This window comes from Ahaetulla prasina, chromosome 7, assembly GCF_028640845.1.
Source record: "Ahaetulla prasina isolate Xishuangbanna chromosome 7, ASM2864084v1, whole genome shotgun sequence".
NCBI classification, from domain to species: domain Eukaryota; kingdom Metazoa; phylum Chordata; class Lepidosauria; order Squamata; family Colubridae; genus Ahaetulla; species Ahaetulla prasina.
In genome coordinates this window covers 24,283,843-24,300,675 of record NC_080545.1, presented here as the reverse complement: position 1 = coordinate 24,300,675, position 16,833 = coordinate 24,283,843, and the positions used below count along the sequence as shown (strand labels likewise).

The following is a 16,833-nucleotide window of genomic DNA, read 5'->3' as shown; positions in this document are numbered from 1 at the left end:
TCAGGAAAGCCTTGCCGGTTGCAGCAAAAAAATGGGCTGAGGTGTGTGAAGCCTGGCTGCAAATATATGAAGGTAAGTAGTACGGTAGCTCCACACACCCCACCACCACCCTAGCTTAATTTTTATCCGTGTACCCTGGAGTGGGCCGGGTCTTAATAAGGGCTTATTTTGGGGGTGGGAGGGTAGCGCTTATATTGGGTGTAAAAATCAAGCGAGGGCTTACTTTCTGAGTAGGTCATATTTTCGGGGAAACACGGAAATAGATACTACCTTTTCATACCACACTGTAATTTAGCCAAATACTGGATTACAAAAGAAAACAACGATAGTGTCAGCTCCGGCCTGCCTGGCGGCCCAGAGCTGCCATTCTGGCGGGGGGAGCTACAGCAGAAGCACCTTCGGATGCCTGGGAGCGCACTCACTAGCTAAGAGTCGGAATCAGCAGGGGGCCGTTTTCAATGAAGAGGCCGAGCCACTGGCGTCACCGGATAGCAAAGCACAACGGTGGCAGGACCTGAGCTGCGAACGGCGTTGAGGGGCAACTCAGGAGAGCTGAGAAGTCCTCCAATTGGGAGATGGCCCCGGAGCAGCTGACAGCTCTGCGCTGTGACCCGGAGGAACCAGAAAGCTCCCCAGCTGGGAGATGGACACTTTAAACGTCAGGAGTCCCGTGGTGCTGGGTATGCGCGTGTGGAAGAGGGTGGGATAGCGGGAACATTTAAAAGGTGGTGGGGAGCACCGGATGTTAGCTCTTATAATTGATTCATCGCTTTATTGCTTTGTTAGTCAGTTAGTACTGGAAGAGATAAACCTGCTTTTCAAGCCTTCATCGCGTTTTGCTGTTTTTTATTCCCTTCGGAACCTGACATAAAAAAGATATGCACTTTGGCAGTCAATACATATTTTAACCACATTTAAAAGTAAGCAAGCTGTTCAAAGATAAAATATATTTTTCTGTGAACAAATATTTCTTTAACTTGGCCATCAAGTATCCCTCCAGTTATGTGATTCTGATCTGGGCACTTGGGGTTTGGCTTGCAATTATAACATCGCAGCAAGCTGTAATCATAATTGTAATTTCTGTCCTTCCCTGCCAGCTTTCCACAAGCAAATTCAATGGAGAAGCCATCAGGAAGCTGAAGTCACAGTCATATGAAATTCTTACTTTATGATGGCAAATGATATTGCCATTGCTAAGTGTTGTGGTCATGTGACTTCATGCTTTATGACAGTATCGCTTAGCGATGGCAATTCTGGTCCCAAATGCTGCTGTTAACCAAGGACGATTATCTGTACTTAAAACAATACACCATCTGAAACTTAAAACTGTAGCTTTTAAAAAAAAAAACTTTCAAAGGAAATATGCAGGTTACCTTTACAAACTACCTCCATAGAAAAAGAGGTTGTTTGATTGATGTAGCCACTAACTCCAGTAAACTTTGTAATACTGCCAATGAGCGTTTTAACAGTTGCATCCAGCGTATAAGAACTTACGCTGTTATCATCCCATTTATCACAGATGGCTTCTACCTGCAAAAAGGAACAAATGAATGTTTCTATTGATGATATTTCTGGTGGGATGAGTGTTTTTAAAAACATCTGCATACTAAACTTTATAGTATCATTCTAAAGACAAAAACAAGGAACTGAATCAACTAAATGGTAAGTAATCAAGCCGAACTGAAAGTTGAGAATTTTCTTTAAATCAGTAATTTCCAGACATGTGAGACTATTCTTATAATTTCTAGACAATCATAGAATTGAGCAGACAGCTCTAAGGCAGTCAAGTTCCACCACATACAAAATAGGAATCAGTAAATCACAGCTTATCATGGAGAGAAAATGGATGCACACATAGATACTCAACTCTGATTTTCAACTGAAAAACATACTCAACCAATGAAATGTTGAACATGTGAATTAAATCATTTCACAAATACATCAAATTAACATCATATCCTGTAGACAGAGTAGGAACTGCTTAAGATATCTGAAGAGGTTAGTTATTTCATCTATGCAATTAAAGCTTTTGTGTCTACTTCAAATCCTTTGATACAAGCCAGTAGGCACTCTACCTAATTAAGGTAAAACTAAAGGTTTCCCTGTCTAGTTGTGTCCAACTCTAAGGGGCAATACTCATCTCTGTTTCTTAGCTGAGGAAGCCAGTGTTGTCTGAAGAAATTCTGTGGTAATGTGGCCAGCATGACTACACATCACAGAAAACTGTTACCTTCCCACTGAAGTGGTACCTATTTATTTACTTGTACTTGCTTGCTTTCGAACTGCTAGGTTGGCAGGAGCTGGGCAAGTAACTGGAGCTCACCCTGTCATGTGGCCCTTGGGTCTCAAACCCCAGCTGTCAGACAAGCTCAGCGTTTTTAAACGTTTAGCCACTGCGTCACTATTAAGTAGATACCATAAATGATAAATGACAACTGGATGTGAAAAGAAAAAAGGGTATAGATCCTTTAGCTTCCAATCTAAAAAAGGGAATATATTTTCAAACACTTGTCAAAATAGTGAAGGCAAGTGAAATATTTCAGTAATTTATCACAATATGCATTTAAACCGCTAAGAAATAATTTGCGAAGACAGCTAAGATTTTAAAAAGGTTGGGAAGTGTGGCTCCTGCTACAATCATTAATTATCCATATTAATAGGCTAAATCTTGTTTAACTACTACAGAGATATTTGTGAGGGAAATTAGATCCCTTATTATTCTAGAGTCCTATTTAGGCCTTGTTGGAACAGATAAAACAAGACGCTTATTTCCCCCTTCTTAAAACAGTCGCTCAGATCTATAGAACATGGGTCTCCAACCTTGGCAACTTTAAGCCTGGAGGACTTCAACTCCCAGAATTCTCCCAGCCAGCTTTGGAAGAAGTTGGCTGGGAGAATTCTGGGATTTGAAGTCCACCAGGCTTAAAGTTGCCAAGGTTGGGGATCCCTGCTATAGAACACACTGCAGCAGTACTGTATTAATACTGTACAATGTATTAATATTTTATCTGCATAATAACACTGTGAAATTAGAAGTCTACTTAAAATTTTGGTGCCTATAATCTTTCTTCCTTGAGGATTGTGTGGAAGACTGTTTTTCCACATCATGAAGTGCTTTCTAGTCAATATGTCATGAATGAAAAAGAATTGATCAAATATAGGCTGCTAATAACATCCTACTATTTCATTTGGGTGTTTCTCCCTCTACTGGATCCTGTTCTGCATTTGTCCATACCCTTGTCCCTCACCTCCATTTATCTATTTAAAATGATAGCAGCAAACTTCTGAAGGTACTCTTATCTAAAACCCATTATACTTTTAGCAAAATCTTTCAGCCTCTTAATTCAAATTAACTGAACTTCAACTTGTGTACTAAGTCTGCCCCCTACTGGACTTACTCCAGTATTCTCTATCTGCAGTGTTAGTGCTTTCCTATGCTTATTATTATACAGACTCTATTTGTATTTTTCATTTCTGTCTTAATTAGAATTATATTTTTTATAGAAGGAACAAAAATTCAGTGTTTGGAGGCAGAGTCCCAGAAAATTGCTAATGTCGGGGGAAAGGAACACTTTTAAAATGATTAATGTTTCCTCCCTCATTGCGTCGGCAGATAACCGCCCGGCCGCCCTGTTTCGGGTGACTCGCTCGCTCCTTCAACAGGAGGGGCGGGAGGACCCCCTACAAGGGCGTGCCAAGGAGTTTAACGGTTATCTATACGACAAAATCATTCAGCTTTGGGACGGATTGGATCAAAATTGGGTAGATCTGGGCGAGGGTTCTGAGGCCCGTCTTGTTGAGGTGGTTTGGGATGACTTTGATCCTGTGACTCCCGAGGACATGGACAGGTTGCTGGGTAGGCTGAACGCCACCACATGTTTACTGGATCCGTGCCCCTCCTGGTTAGTACTGGCTACTCAGGAGGTGACACGAGGCTGGCTCCAGGGGATTACAAATGCTTCTTTGTGGGAGGCGGCCTTGAAAGAGGCGGTGGTGAGACCCCTCCTCAAGAAGCCTTCCCTGGACCCAGCTGTTTTAGGGAACTACCGGCCAGTCTCCAATCTTCGCTTTACGGCGAAGGTTGTAGAGAGTGTGGTGGCGTGTCAGCTACCCCAGTACCTGGATGAAGCTGTCTATCTAGACCCGTTCCAGTCCGGCTTCCGGCCCGGATACAGTACGGAGACAGCTTTGGTCGCACTGGTGGATGATCTCTGGAGGGCCAGGGATAGGGGTTACTCCTCTGCCCTGGTCCTATTAGACCTCTCAGCGGCTTTTGATACCATCGACCATGATATCCTGCTGCGCCAGTTGGAGGGGTTGGGAGTGGGAGGCACCGTTTATCGGTGGTTCTCCTCCTACCTCTCTGTTCGGACGCAGATGGTGTTGACAGGGGGCAGAGATCAACTCCAAGGTGCCTCATGTGTGGGGTGCCGCAGGGGTCGATTCTCTCACCCCTCCTGTTCAACATCTATATGAAGCCGCTGGGTGAGATCATCAGTGGCTTTGGGGTGAGATACCAACTGTACGCTGATGACACCCAGCTGTACTTTTCCACCCCGGGCCACCCCAGTGAAGCTGTCGAAGTGCTGTCCCGGTGTCTGGAAGCCGTACGGGTCTGGATGGGGAGGAACAGGCTCAAACTTAATCCCTCCAAGACGGAGTGGCTGTGGATGCCGGCACCTCGGTACAGTCAGCTGCAGATGCGGCTGTCTGTCGGGGGTGAATCATTGGCCCCGATGGAGAAGGTACGCAACTTGGGCGTGCTCCTGGATGGTCGGTTGTCCTTTGAAGACCATTTGGCAACCGTCTCCAGGAGAGCATTTTATCAGGTTCGCCTGATCCGCCAGTTGCGTCCCTTCCTGGACCGGGATGCCTTATGCACAGTCACTCATGCTCTCGTTACCTCTCGCCTGGACTACTGCAATGCTCTCTACATGGGGCTCCCCTTGAAGAGCACCCGGAGACTTCAGCTAGTTCAGAACGCGGCTGCGCGGGTTATTGAGGGAGCGCCTCGGAGCTCCCACATAACACCTATCCTGCGCAGACTGCACTGGCTACCTGTTGTTTTCCGGGTGCGCTTCAAGGTATTGGTTACCACCTTTAAAGCGCTCCATGGCTTAGGACCGGGCTATCTACGGGACCGCCTACTGCCGGCTTCTATCTCCCATCGTCCGGTACGCTCCCACAGAGAGGGACTCCTCAGGGTGCCGTCAGCCAAACAGTGTCGACTGGCGGCCCCCAGGGGGAGGGCCTTCTCTGTGGGAGCTCTGACCCTGTGGAACGAACTTCCCCTCGGACTTCGACAATTACCTGACCTTAGGACCTTTCGCCGCGAACTTAAAACTTATTTATTTCGTATGGCTGGACTAGCCTGGTTTTTATTTTTATTGGATGGGTTTTTAAAATTCTGTTATTTTACGGGGGAGTACGTTTTTTTAACATTTTTGGGCATTTGAATTAGTTTTTTAAGGGATGTTTTTAATTACTGTGTGTATTTATATTTTATCTGCCTGTTCACCGCCCTGAGTCCTTCGGGAGAAGGGCGGTATACAAATTAAAATATTATTATTATTATTATTATTATTATTATTAAAAAGCACAAAAAACTACGCAAACATTCATAAGTGTAAATAATTGTTAATCATCAACATTCATGTAAATGTTTGTTAATCATTTACACTGTTTTGGTTTTTTGTGCTTCTTACATTTCCACATTTAGGTGATAGGAGACAGATCTATGCATTCCAAAACTTTAAATTTCCTCTTGGTAGGATGCTCAGTGAGTCTTCTCAATTTGACTTAACTGGGTGTCAATCACATTAAAAGGTCTATTTTATAAACCAATGGTTCTCTAATTTTTTAATTTAAGAAGAACCCTTTTCAACTTTTTTGCAGACCTGCACATGATAGCTTTGTATATCAAGTATCTGTTAAGTAAAGTAAAACGTAACAGCAAAAGACTAGCTATACAGTAGTAATCAGCCTTCCATCCTTTATAAGGTAGGTAAAATGAGGACCCAGATTGTTGGGGGGCAATAAGTTGACTTTGTATATAGTATACAAATGGATGAAGACTATTGCTTGACATAGTGTAAGCCGCCCTGAGTCTTCGGAGAAGGGCGGGATATAAATGCAAAAAAAAAAAAAAAAAAAAAAAGATCCACATTCAATTTAAAATTAGTACTATGTAAACCATTTTTTCAGTTTGTAGGTGGTTATGGTTTGCCCCTTCAAAAGAGGAAGCCCTTTGGCAAGCTGCTAAAATGGCCCCAAATGGTAATGAAATCCGCCTTTTCTTTCACTCCCTGGCATACTTGTTCACAATAAGATAAATAAAAGTCAAACAAACCAGTAAGATTTTTAGCGAACAATTCTCCTTCCTATGCACCCATTTTCTTGTTCCTAGGAGCAATCTTTGTGCATGCTTAGAAAAATAACTGCGTGCTCTCAGTTTTGCAGCCTGTAAATAACTGTAACTACTCTTTTTTAACATCTACATAAAGGGCTGGGAAGATTATCTGTCAACATAGGATGAGGTATCATCAATATCTTGGAGAATTACCTTTGTTGGTCATGGAAGGTGTTGCACTGCCCCAGATGGACTTGGTGCATAACCTGGAGGTTCTCCTGGATTCAAAATTCCTGCTTCAGCAGTTGGCACTGATGGCCAGGAGGATTTTGCACAATTGTGAGTTATGTGACAATTATGCCAATTCCTGGACTAATGTGCCCTTCTCATAAACACCCACTCCCTGGTCATCTCCAGTTTGGACTATTGTAATGCATGGGGATGTCCTGGAAGAGCATCTGCAAATTTCAGTTGGATCAAAATGCAATGGCCCAGTTTTGCACTAGACTTCATATGCTCATGTGTCACCTCTTTTGTGGGAACTGCAGTGGTTGCTGATTTGCTTTCAGGTGCAGTTCAAGGTGCTGGTAATCACCTTCAAAGAATTCTAATTCTTTCCTATTTCATTCTTGCCTTAGGCGTGAAAAATATCAGCTGGGTAACTTCTCAGCTCAACTCATTTCACAGGATTGTTGTTGTGGGGAAAACTGGAGGGAGGGAGGAATAATGGTGTGTTCATTATATATGAAAATAAGTGGTGTGTGTGTGTGTAAATAAAACAGGCAGAGGCAGGCTGGTGTTCTGTGAGCCCTCCACAAATTTTTGTGTTTGCCTGTAATGCAGCCACCAAGCAGTGGAAAGAGCCTTCTTGTAGGAATGCTGGCAGCCTATACAAGATAAACTATACTGATGGAGTTGAAGGTGCTTCTTTCTGAGCTCTGCTCCTGTGGCAGGAGGCTGGAACAAGCTATTGGTATGGCCTTTGAGGTTGAGGTAAAAAAAAATTCCAACTGGAACCTGAGACTCTTTCCTTTTGGGGCTTTCTACTCCTGTCCTCTGTTTCTCCCTTCCATCTTACTACTGGTAGTGAAGTACCTTTCAGTCCATGCAAGAAGAGGAGCTGTGTGAGTGAGCTTTTGGCTTGCTTGTTTTCTTCTTTGGTCCATATCACAGACCCCTTGTTATAACTCTGCAGCCCCCTTCAGTGGTCCAATTTGAGAAACCACTATTGTAAACAATTAAAGCTTAAGAAGCATCTCCAGTTATTTTAACCTCACCCTGACTGCTCTTAATCCATGAGATATTTTATCTTCTTCAATGTGAGCTATTACTCTCTGTCCGACTTGCAGTGGCATACTCCTCATCACAGCATCCTTGGTAAAGCAAATTAAATCATCGATCATCCCATACTCCGGACAAAATCTTGTTACTACACCTTCTACTATTTTTATCTTCTTGTCATCTATAAAAAAGAAACATTTATGTCAATACTAAATAAATCTGCACTTGCTAGAAAAATCTGATTTAAAACTTATTTTTCTTTGTACTCTATTATAGAAAAGAGTAAAACACAAACAGTCGGTTAATTCTGATAGGTCAGTCTTTGCAAAGCGCTTTTACAAATGAAAACAGCACACAAAATATTACCGATACAACATTTTAAAAAAAATTTCCCTTTTAGGTTCACAGAATCAAGTGTCTGTCCTATATCATATAATATGAATTGCTACGCAACTTAATGATTATCAACAACAAAGATACTGAATAAGATTTTTTCATAACATTTGAATTGAAAAATATTGCACTTTCATAATAAAAAAATCCTTGTAGTATCACTCCACAATTTGATATCAGAACTGAAACAAATCAAAATGTATTAATTCTATTTTGCCTGCATGAAAGAAGCTAAGATATTATTTTGAATTTACTCAGCAATGAGTATGGTAGAAAGTTATCTATCCCGTTTCATTCAGTTGTACAGTCCGTGTACTTAAGGTAAAGGTTCCACTCGCATATACAGTATGTGCTAGTCATTCCCGACTCTAAGGGGCGGTGCTCATCTCTGTTTCAAAGCCGAAGAGCCAATGCTGTCTGAAAATGTCTCCGTGGTCATGTGGCCGGCATGACTAAACACCAAAGGTGCATGGAACGCTGTTACTTTCCCACCAAAAGGTGGTCCCTATTTTTCTACTTGCATTTTTTACGTGCTTCTGAACTGTTGGTTGGCAGAAGCTGGGACAAGTAATGGGAGCTAACCCGTTAAGCGGCACTAGGGATTTGAACCGCTGAACTGCCGACTTTTTGATCGATAAGCTCAGCGTCTTAGCCACTGAACCACCACGTCCCAATTCAATGTCCTTACAGTTCAAAAAGAAAAAAATTCTACATTGTCAAGCACATCTCACCTTATATGTAAATTGTCAACAATATTCTTAAACCCTATACATTCTTATTTTCCAAGCATTGGGGTTTTATGGACATTGAAAATGTTCTCTAGTTTATTATGCATTATAATTCACTGTCTTCAAAGGTACATCTACTTGTACAAACATGTTGGACAGACTTATCAATTAGCTAGAAAGTTCACACTGACAATACAGAAATTAATATGAAGTTGGTGGAAATTCTTTTCCAAATATACCACCCAGGAAGATGAAAGGCCAATAGTTTGAGAAACAGCAAAGAAGCCAAGCATATACAGCTCCACCTTTTTAGACAGATCTTCCTTAAGAGGCAGAAGAATTTATATAAACAAATTTTGTGTAACATCATTGCTATCTAAATTTTTACTTATATAAAACATTGAAAGACTGCTAAGCCAGTGTTAAAATTTTACTAGTTAGCCCACTCATTTATTTTTGATTTTTTTCATTCGCCCTAAAAAAATTTAAGATGGTGAACATGCCTGATATAGGTATGGTAGTCTTCGATTTACAACAGTCCGTTTATTGACTGTTGGAAGTTACAATGCACTGAAAAAAGTGACTTATGACTGTTTTTCACACTTACGACCGTTATCTCCATGATCATGAGATCAAAATTCAGATGTTTGACAACTAGTATGTATTTATGACGGCTGCAGTGTCCCCGGGGGTCATGTGATCCTCTTTTGTGACCTCCTGACAAGCAAAGTCAATGGGGAAGCCAGATTTACTTAACAACTGTGATATTAACTTAATAACTCAAGTGATTCAGATAACAACTGTGGCAAGAAAGGTCGTAAAATGAGCAAAACTCACTTAACAAATGTCTCACTTAGCAACATAAATTTGTGGCTCAATTGTGGTCATAGGCTGAGGACTACCTGTATTCCTTCCACATCCAATTTTCCCCACAACAATGCTGGTGGTGGTTTCAACTAAGAGTGACTGGCCCAAAGTCACCCAGAGGGCTTTCGTGCCTAAGGCAGGACTAGAATTAACAGTCTCCTGGTTTATAGCCTGATGTCTTAACTATTAAACCAAACTGACTCTCAATATATATCCTTATATCCTGAAATGAGGCAATGCAATATATTGTACTGCATTTATTTATCAAACACGGTTAACACAAAGGAACAAAGAAATGCATGTAAATCATTCCATATATCTTGATCACAAATATATTGCTAAGTTATCTGATCTACTTGAATCATGCTATGAATTAATTGGACACATATTTTGCAAGCCCTGACTTTTATTTTTATACATTTACTAGATTTATGTCTCTTCCTTTTTGGAAGAGCTCAAGGCAACTTGCCAAGCACTCTCACTCAATTCCCCAAAGAACATTGTAAGGATGGCTGAGCAGAGAAAATCAGTGAGTTTCTTGGCTTCAGTTGGGTTTCCTAAGGTATAACCCAACATCTGAAGTTACATTTTTCTAGCTGAAAATTTGCAGAGCTTCCATGATCGCCAAATGGTTATTAAAGGTAAAGTTTTCAATGAATCAAATCAAATCTGTTATGGCATTTTTTTTCTGGAACTAATATAGAAGCTCCTTAACCCTTCCTTCTTCCAGTATCATTAATCCTTTCTCCTGGACATACTTTGTTGCTAAAGTCACTTCCTCCACTATACTAGAACATGACTTGTAATGTCTAAACATGACTCCAATTTAAACCCTGCAATACCCTACAAAGCCTATTTTACACTAATGGCTTCCAAGGCCAATTAATCCCTAAAACTAAATTATTTCAATTTAATTTTACTTTTTTTTTTTTTTGCATTTATATCCCGCCCTTCTCCGAAGACTCAGGGCGGCTTACACTATGTTAGCAATAGTCTTCATTCTATTTGTATATTTATATACAAAGTCAACTTATTGCCCCCAACAATCTGGGTTCTCATTTTACCTACCTTATAAAGGATGGAAGGCTGAGTCAACCTTGGGCCTGGTGGGACTAGAACCTGCAGTAATTGCAGGCAGTTGCTGTTAATAACAGACTGCATTAGCAGCCTGAGCCATGGAGGCCCGTTTTACTTTTTAAAGTGACAGAAAGCTATTATTTTTACTGCTACAGACTAGCTTTGTTGGGAATTGTTTGTCAAAGAATATTTCTTAAAATATTCTAAAATTAAAGTTCTTGATTTGGGGTAGGCAATCTTGCAACCCTCAAAGCTTTTATATTAATTTTCCCTCCCACTCTATTATTAAGAATTGTGGGAACTGTATTTCAAACATTTGTTGGGGAGGACAGATTGCCTACTGTAATTTAAATTCAGACTACCCATTTCAAGAATGTGTACTTCTATCATTCTGAGAAAAACAATATTGTCACAGCTTCTAGTTCAAGAACATCAGCCTACATGTGGGATGCAGTAATATTCAGAGAACTGTATTTCTTAGAATATAGTTACTAAAAGCTAGTAAACATTATGTGACAAATAAGAAAGGTTATGCAACAATTATGCAACAAGCAGATTATATCCAAAAATATTAAAAATTAAAATGTCAATGTATTTCTTAGAAAGTAAGAGCCAGTCTGAAAAAGCAACATTTTCCTAAAGTAACTTTATTATTGTTAAATTCTGTTTTTAATAAAGTTATGCTCAAAGATACATATGTTAGGAAACTTGCTTTAAAAAGACATATATATTCAAATATGTCTTTTTAAAAGAGGTTTATACTTTGCATTTAGCACTAAGTCCCAATAAAAATCTAGTTAAGTTTTTGGAGATGATTATTTCCTAATTTTTGTCAGGCATACAATTACACAAATGTATTAATATCATACCTGTATGGCCCAAGGCCGTGACGGCGAACTGGTGGCACGAAGTGCCCTCTCTGTGGGCATGCGAGCCATTGCCCCAGTTCAGCACCACTGCGCATGTGTGCGCACCTCCCCCTGGCTGGTCTTTGGGTCTCTGCCACACATGCATGGGCGTATGCGTGTGCGGGGGGGCGCATGCATGGGGGGCACATGTGGGGGACAGTGCACGCATGCGTGCGGAGGGACATGCGCAGGGGATGCAAGCGCATTACATTTTGGGGGTTTGGCCACGCGCTTTGGGCACTCGGTCCAGAAAAGGTTAGTCGTCACTGGCCTAAAGCCAGTACTTTATAACTGAGGGAATGCTTGTTTCCAATTGTTTCTGGCCCTCAGTATATTGCAGCAGAGTGGACGTGCTTTAGATCCCTTCCATTAAATATTGCCATCTTGTGGGACCAAGGAAGCATGCTTTTCATCACATCGTCTGGAACAGCACTTTGGCTTGGTCCCTCTGAAGCCCAAGTCTCAGTAAGGCAGGGGGCTCCCTCTACTTGTCGATCCCCACCCCTTCTCTGCCCTTCTGTATGTCCTGCACAATGGCACTCCTAGGTTGTGGTGATGGTGGCGGTACCAGTGGTGAAGTACAGGCCTGGGGCAGGGGTGAAATCTACTTACCTTCCTTACCAGTTTGGAAGTGCACGCGTTTTGCACGCATCACAGGCACACACAAACTTTCTGCGCATGCGCAAAACCTTCTGTGCATGCGCAGAAGGTTAAAATCACATTACTTCCTGGTTAAAACCAGGAAGTAATGACATCCGGGCAGGAGGGTGGAGCAAAGCTACCGGATCGCACAGTCCGCTCCGAACAGGGAGCATTTCACCTCTGGCCTGCGGCTTTCAGCAGTCTGAGCTGGGCCTCATTGCTGCAAGGCCTCTACTTCACTCCAGCACCACTGGTGCAACTTCTGAGTACCGCCTGAAACCCTGTGCCACGCATACTGTTCTCCAATGCATGCATGCTGTTTTCCAAACTGTGAGAACATACACAATTTGCAGAATGGTGTTTGCAGTCTTGGGAAAAAGGCCTGGTGCAGCGAGCAGCTGCCTTGCATAGGGCCTGGTTATGGTCAGATGAGTGCGGTAAAGCCAAAGCAGCACAAAGGGCTTTACGCTGCGGTGGCTGGCTGCAGGGTTTGAGGCAGCACTCCTTAGTGGCCATGGTGGTACTAGGGCTGAAGCTGAGACTTTGGTGGAGGTGGCTGATGGAAAAATGTTGAAGAGCCTGAGCTGCTACTTCAGCCCTACTGCCATTGATGCTACTGCCACATGCCACTGTGCAGGAGAGTCAAAAGGACAGGGATGAGGAGATAACAGTAACAGGGTTGGAAGGGACCTTGGAGGTCATCTAGTCCAACCCCCTGCTCATGCAGGAGACCTGTACTAGGGATTCCAACCACCAACCTTTCAGGCAGGTTATCAAACACCCAATTTTGATCATACGACCAAGAGGTGCTGCCACAGCCATAACTTTGGGGACCTGGCATAAATATAGCAAAGGGTAATCATTCTTTGATCTTCATATTATGCTGAACAGAAAACACCCCATTTTGTAAAGAGCCAAAGATTCCCCAGTCTTGGCAGGGGAAAGATTCCCCAGTCTTTTCCTCAGCAATGCTGGCTGAAGAATTCTGGGAGTTGGGAATCCAAAAGTCTTCAAGTTGCCAAGATTGGAGACCCCTGGTCTATATGGGACAACCAAAACCCCTTTCACAACCAAATAAAAAAACACAAAACACGAGATTGTTTTTGGGGATTGTGATGGAATGGTTTTTCCAAGCCGCCCCGTCTTGGGGAGTAGTGGCCATAGCAAATCTATGAATTAAATTCATTAAGCTGAATTCCTGCAGGCCTAACAGTTCGCCTAATCAAGCTCTTATTTTTCCTAAGTTTTCCATCGTGATGCGAATTCGCTTCCTTGTTGCACTTTTTTTTTTTTTAACCGTCCAAGCAATTATTAGTCCAAGAACAAAAAAAAAAAGCACCAAGCGATCTCCGTTCTTTCTACCTCGGGCCGATTGAGACTCCTCTTCGACCTCCTGCTCGGCGTTCCGCCAGAAAAACGAAAAGCCCTTGGCCAAAAGCTGGAGCATTTCACCCCAAGCTTCCAAGCACACCCAGCTCAACCTTCAGCGACACCGCTTTCTTCCCTCCTCCTCCTAGCTCACGAACCAGGCGCCACGTGCTGCCCAATCCCTTTTTCTCCGCCGCGCGCCGCCTCAAGCTCCGCCCAGCCTTTGAAGGGCGCTTTCCCCCCTCCCCGCTGGTACGCATGCGCGCGCGATTAAAGGCAGCCGTACTGTTTGTGAGGAGAGGGTTGCGTTAACGAGTTGTGTGTGGTGTGAGGGGTGGGGAAGGGGAGAAAAAGCGGGACCTCCTTTGCCTTTTCCTAATTTAAATCCCGCTCCCCTTCCCGTCTCGGTGACAGGTGGGTATGATGAGTTCCACCACCCTCCAGTTTGTCCTCAGCGGTTTGGCAAGGTACCTTCTTCTTCCACCCGAATGCCTTCGGAGTCATTTGCCTCTCGGGGTCTCCCTCGGAGCCCCGAAAGTCCCGAAGCCGAACCTGTTTTCCAAGTGGGGCCTCGGGTCGGCTGATTCCACCTCAGGTTTTCTTCCCGAGGGTGGGACTATGACCCCCATAATTCCTGGCCGTTTGTAATTGAAGGCAGATGCATTTAAATGGGAAAGCAATGTGTGTGTGTATAGTGTGTATTTCGTATGTATAACGTATCTCTTACACAAGGTACAAATCTTTTGTAAATGTTGTACCTTGATGAACGTATCTTTTCTTTTATGTACACTGAGAGCGTATGCACCAAGACAAATTCCTTGTGTGTCCAATCACACTTGGCCAATAAAATTCTATTCTATTCTATTCTATTCATACACATTATATAAAAGTGTGCAATTTTCTTTTTAAAAATTTAAAGTATACTGCATGAGTCAAAAAGAGGGCTGTGAAAATATTTACAGACCCCTCACATCCTGGACATAAACTGTTTCAACTCCTACCCTCAAAACGACGTTATAGAGCACTGCACACAACTAGACACAAGGACAGTTTTTTCCCCCCGAACGCCATCACTCTGCTAAACAAATAATTCCCTCAACACTGACAAACTATTCACCAAGGCTGCACTACTATTAATCTTCTCATCATACCCATCTCCTTCCACTTATGACTGTAACTTTGTTGCTTGTGTACTTACGATTTATACTGATATTGTTTCCTAATTGCTTATTTGTACCCTTTGACTATCATTAAATGTTGTAAGTGTTGTACCTTGATGAAGGTATCTTTTCTTTTATGTACACTGAGAGCGTATGCACTAAGGCAAATTCCTTGTGTGTCCAATCACATTTGGCAAATAAAAAAATCTATTCTAAAGGCAGTGTTGGTGCTTTTTGGTAGGTTGACAGGATAACAATTTTATCTTGCATTTGCCTCAGTGGATGGAGTTATCAGGAATCCTGTACAAAAAAAAAAAGGCTCATGATGTAAGCATATAGGGATTGTGGGGGTCAAAAAAGTCAAGAGGGCTACTTTGCTTTGTCACTGAGGCATTGGTATGCACCCCCTACAAGGAAACAATGTAGGTTTGTTCGTGACACAGTGAAGATGGCTTGCGTTGCCCTTTTCCAGGATGCTTGTCTATTCTATTTTTGTGCAAGTATTAAACACAATTGATCCTATTTAGCTTTGCAAAATCAGATGGAATTGATCAGGTGTTTCCATCCTTGCTAGCCTAAATCATGATTGGCAGAACACTGAACATGATGAAATTATATCAAATAATCCATATTATAACTGTTGCATCCCCAACAAGGTTATCAATACTTTCTGTGCTGTTTGCCCAATTCCTTACTGCATCTGACTTTTAATAGAATAGAATATAATTTTTTATTGGCCAAGTGTGATTGGACACACAAGGAATTTGTCTTGGTGCATATGCTCTCAGTGTACATAAATGAAAAGATACCTTCATCAAGGTACAACATTTACAACACAAATGATGGTCAATAAGGAAGAAAAGGAAGGAAGGAAGGAAAGAAGGAAGAAAGAGAGAGAAAGAAAAGAAAGAAAAAAAGAGAGAAAAAGAGAGAAAAGAAAGAAAAAAGAAAGAGAGAGTGAGAGAAAGAAAGAAAAAGAAAGTTGACTGCAAAGCCTAGCCTAGGTCTGGGAATGTGCAGAATGTTCTATATGCACAAACCAAAATATAAATTTCTGATGTTTCGGTCCATATACAGAATGAAATGACTGGGTTTTTTTTCAGGATATGAATGGAAATGTAACTTTTGGGATGAAGAGAGGAAGTAAAGGCAGAGGAACAAATGAGAAAAACCTAGGTAGTGTTTGTGGAAATGCTGACTGCAAGTATCAAAAATATCAGCTGTGGCTGATGGGAGGAAAGAAAGGCAAGAGTTAGGAAGATTGGGAGGCAGACTGGCTGATGAGATATGCCAAAGTAGAGCATCAACAACAGTTTCCATAGACATAAAGGAATAGGAAAGCACTGTAGAAATGGAGGGCAGCCAGCACACAATTATATAGCAGAAAGATTAAGGTACCCTTGCCAGCCGTCTATTGTAGAATCTCTCTGGAATCCTCCATATTTGATTTTGGCTGAAACCCAGCACAACCCAACATTTCCAGGTTTAGTTTCAGCTGAACTGTGACCAGTAAGAAACAGTTTGGCAGAACTGCTGGAATGTGACGGTTTGTTCCAAGTTCAAAACAATACATGTTTTCTGTTTTATGCAAACAAAGCACCAACTGTATCTTATATTTAACTGTATCTTATAACTGTATCTTATATAATATCACCGGCTATGGCAAACCTCCTTCCCAGACTGAAGGTAATCAACAACTGGCAGATGACCTGAATGAGTTTTACTGCAGGTTTGAAAGGAAACTACAGCCACCTATCTCCACAACCCCCATCTCAGACACACCAACAACAGCCAAGCCTCCTACAACTGACCCCATTTCATTGGGTTGACAACCCCTAGTGATCACAGAAAAGGAAGTGCAGGACCTATTTCACAGACAAAAGCCAGGAAAAGCTCCAGGCCCAGACAAGATAACTCCTTCTTGCTTAAAAGTCTGTGCTGACCAATTGGCCCCCATCTTCACCCATATTTTCAATAAATCACTAGAGATGTGTTATGTTCCTTCTTGCTTCAAACGCTCTACCATCATCCCAGTGCCGAAGAAGCCCACCATCAAGGAA

At 42.2% G+C, this 16,833-nt stretch overlaps 2 protein-coding genes across 5 annotated transcripts in view; one reads left to right on the top strand and one right to left on the bottom strand.

Annotated features, from left to right (window-relative positions):
- The window catches only part of MOV10L1 (Mov10 like RISC complex RNA helicase 1), a 68,021-nt gene extending 54,284 nt beyond the window's left edge, over nucleotides 1-13,737 (bottom strand). Inside the window, exons 1-3 of the mRNA XM_058190277.1 lie at nucleotides 13,608-13,737; nucleotides 7,627-7,811; nucleotides 1,374-1,530 (exon numbers count right to left, since the gene is read on the bottom strand). Of these exons, the coding sequence (XP_058046260.1) occupies nucleotides 1,374-1,530; nucleotides 7,627-7,811; nucleotides 13,608-13,692 (427 nt within the window). The 5' untranslated portion in view covers nucleotides 13,693-13,737. The remainder of the gene's footprint in view (nucleotides 1-1,373; nucleotides 1,531-7,626; nucleotides 7,812-13,607) is intronic.
- Nucleotides 1-16,833, top strand: part of MLC1 (modulator of VRAC current 1) — a 71,354-nt gene that overhangs the window by 33,448 nt on the left and 21,073 nt on the right. For 2 of the 4 annotated variants that reach the window (XM_058190289.1, XM_058190286.1), the window contains exon 1: nucleotides 13,906-14,027. The exons of 1 other annotated variant lie outside the window; for it this stretch is intronic. The gene's annotated coding sequence lies outside the window, so the exon portion shown is untranslated. Of the gene's footprint in view, nucleotides 1-13,905; nucleotides 14,081-16,833 lie in introns of those variants that run through there. One more of the 4 variants, XM_058190287.1, reaches the window with a different exon arrangement.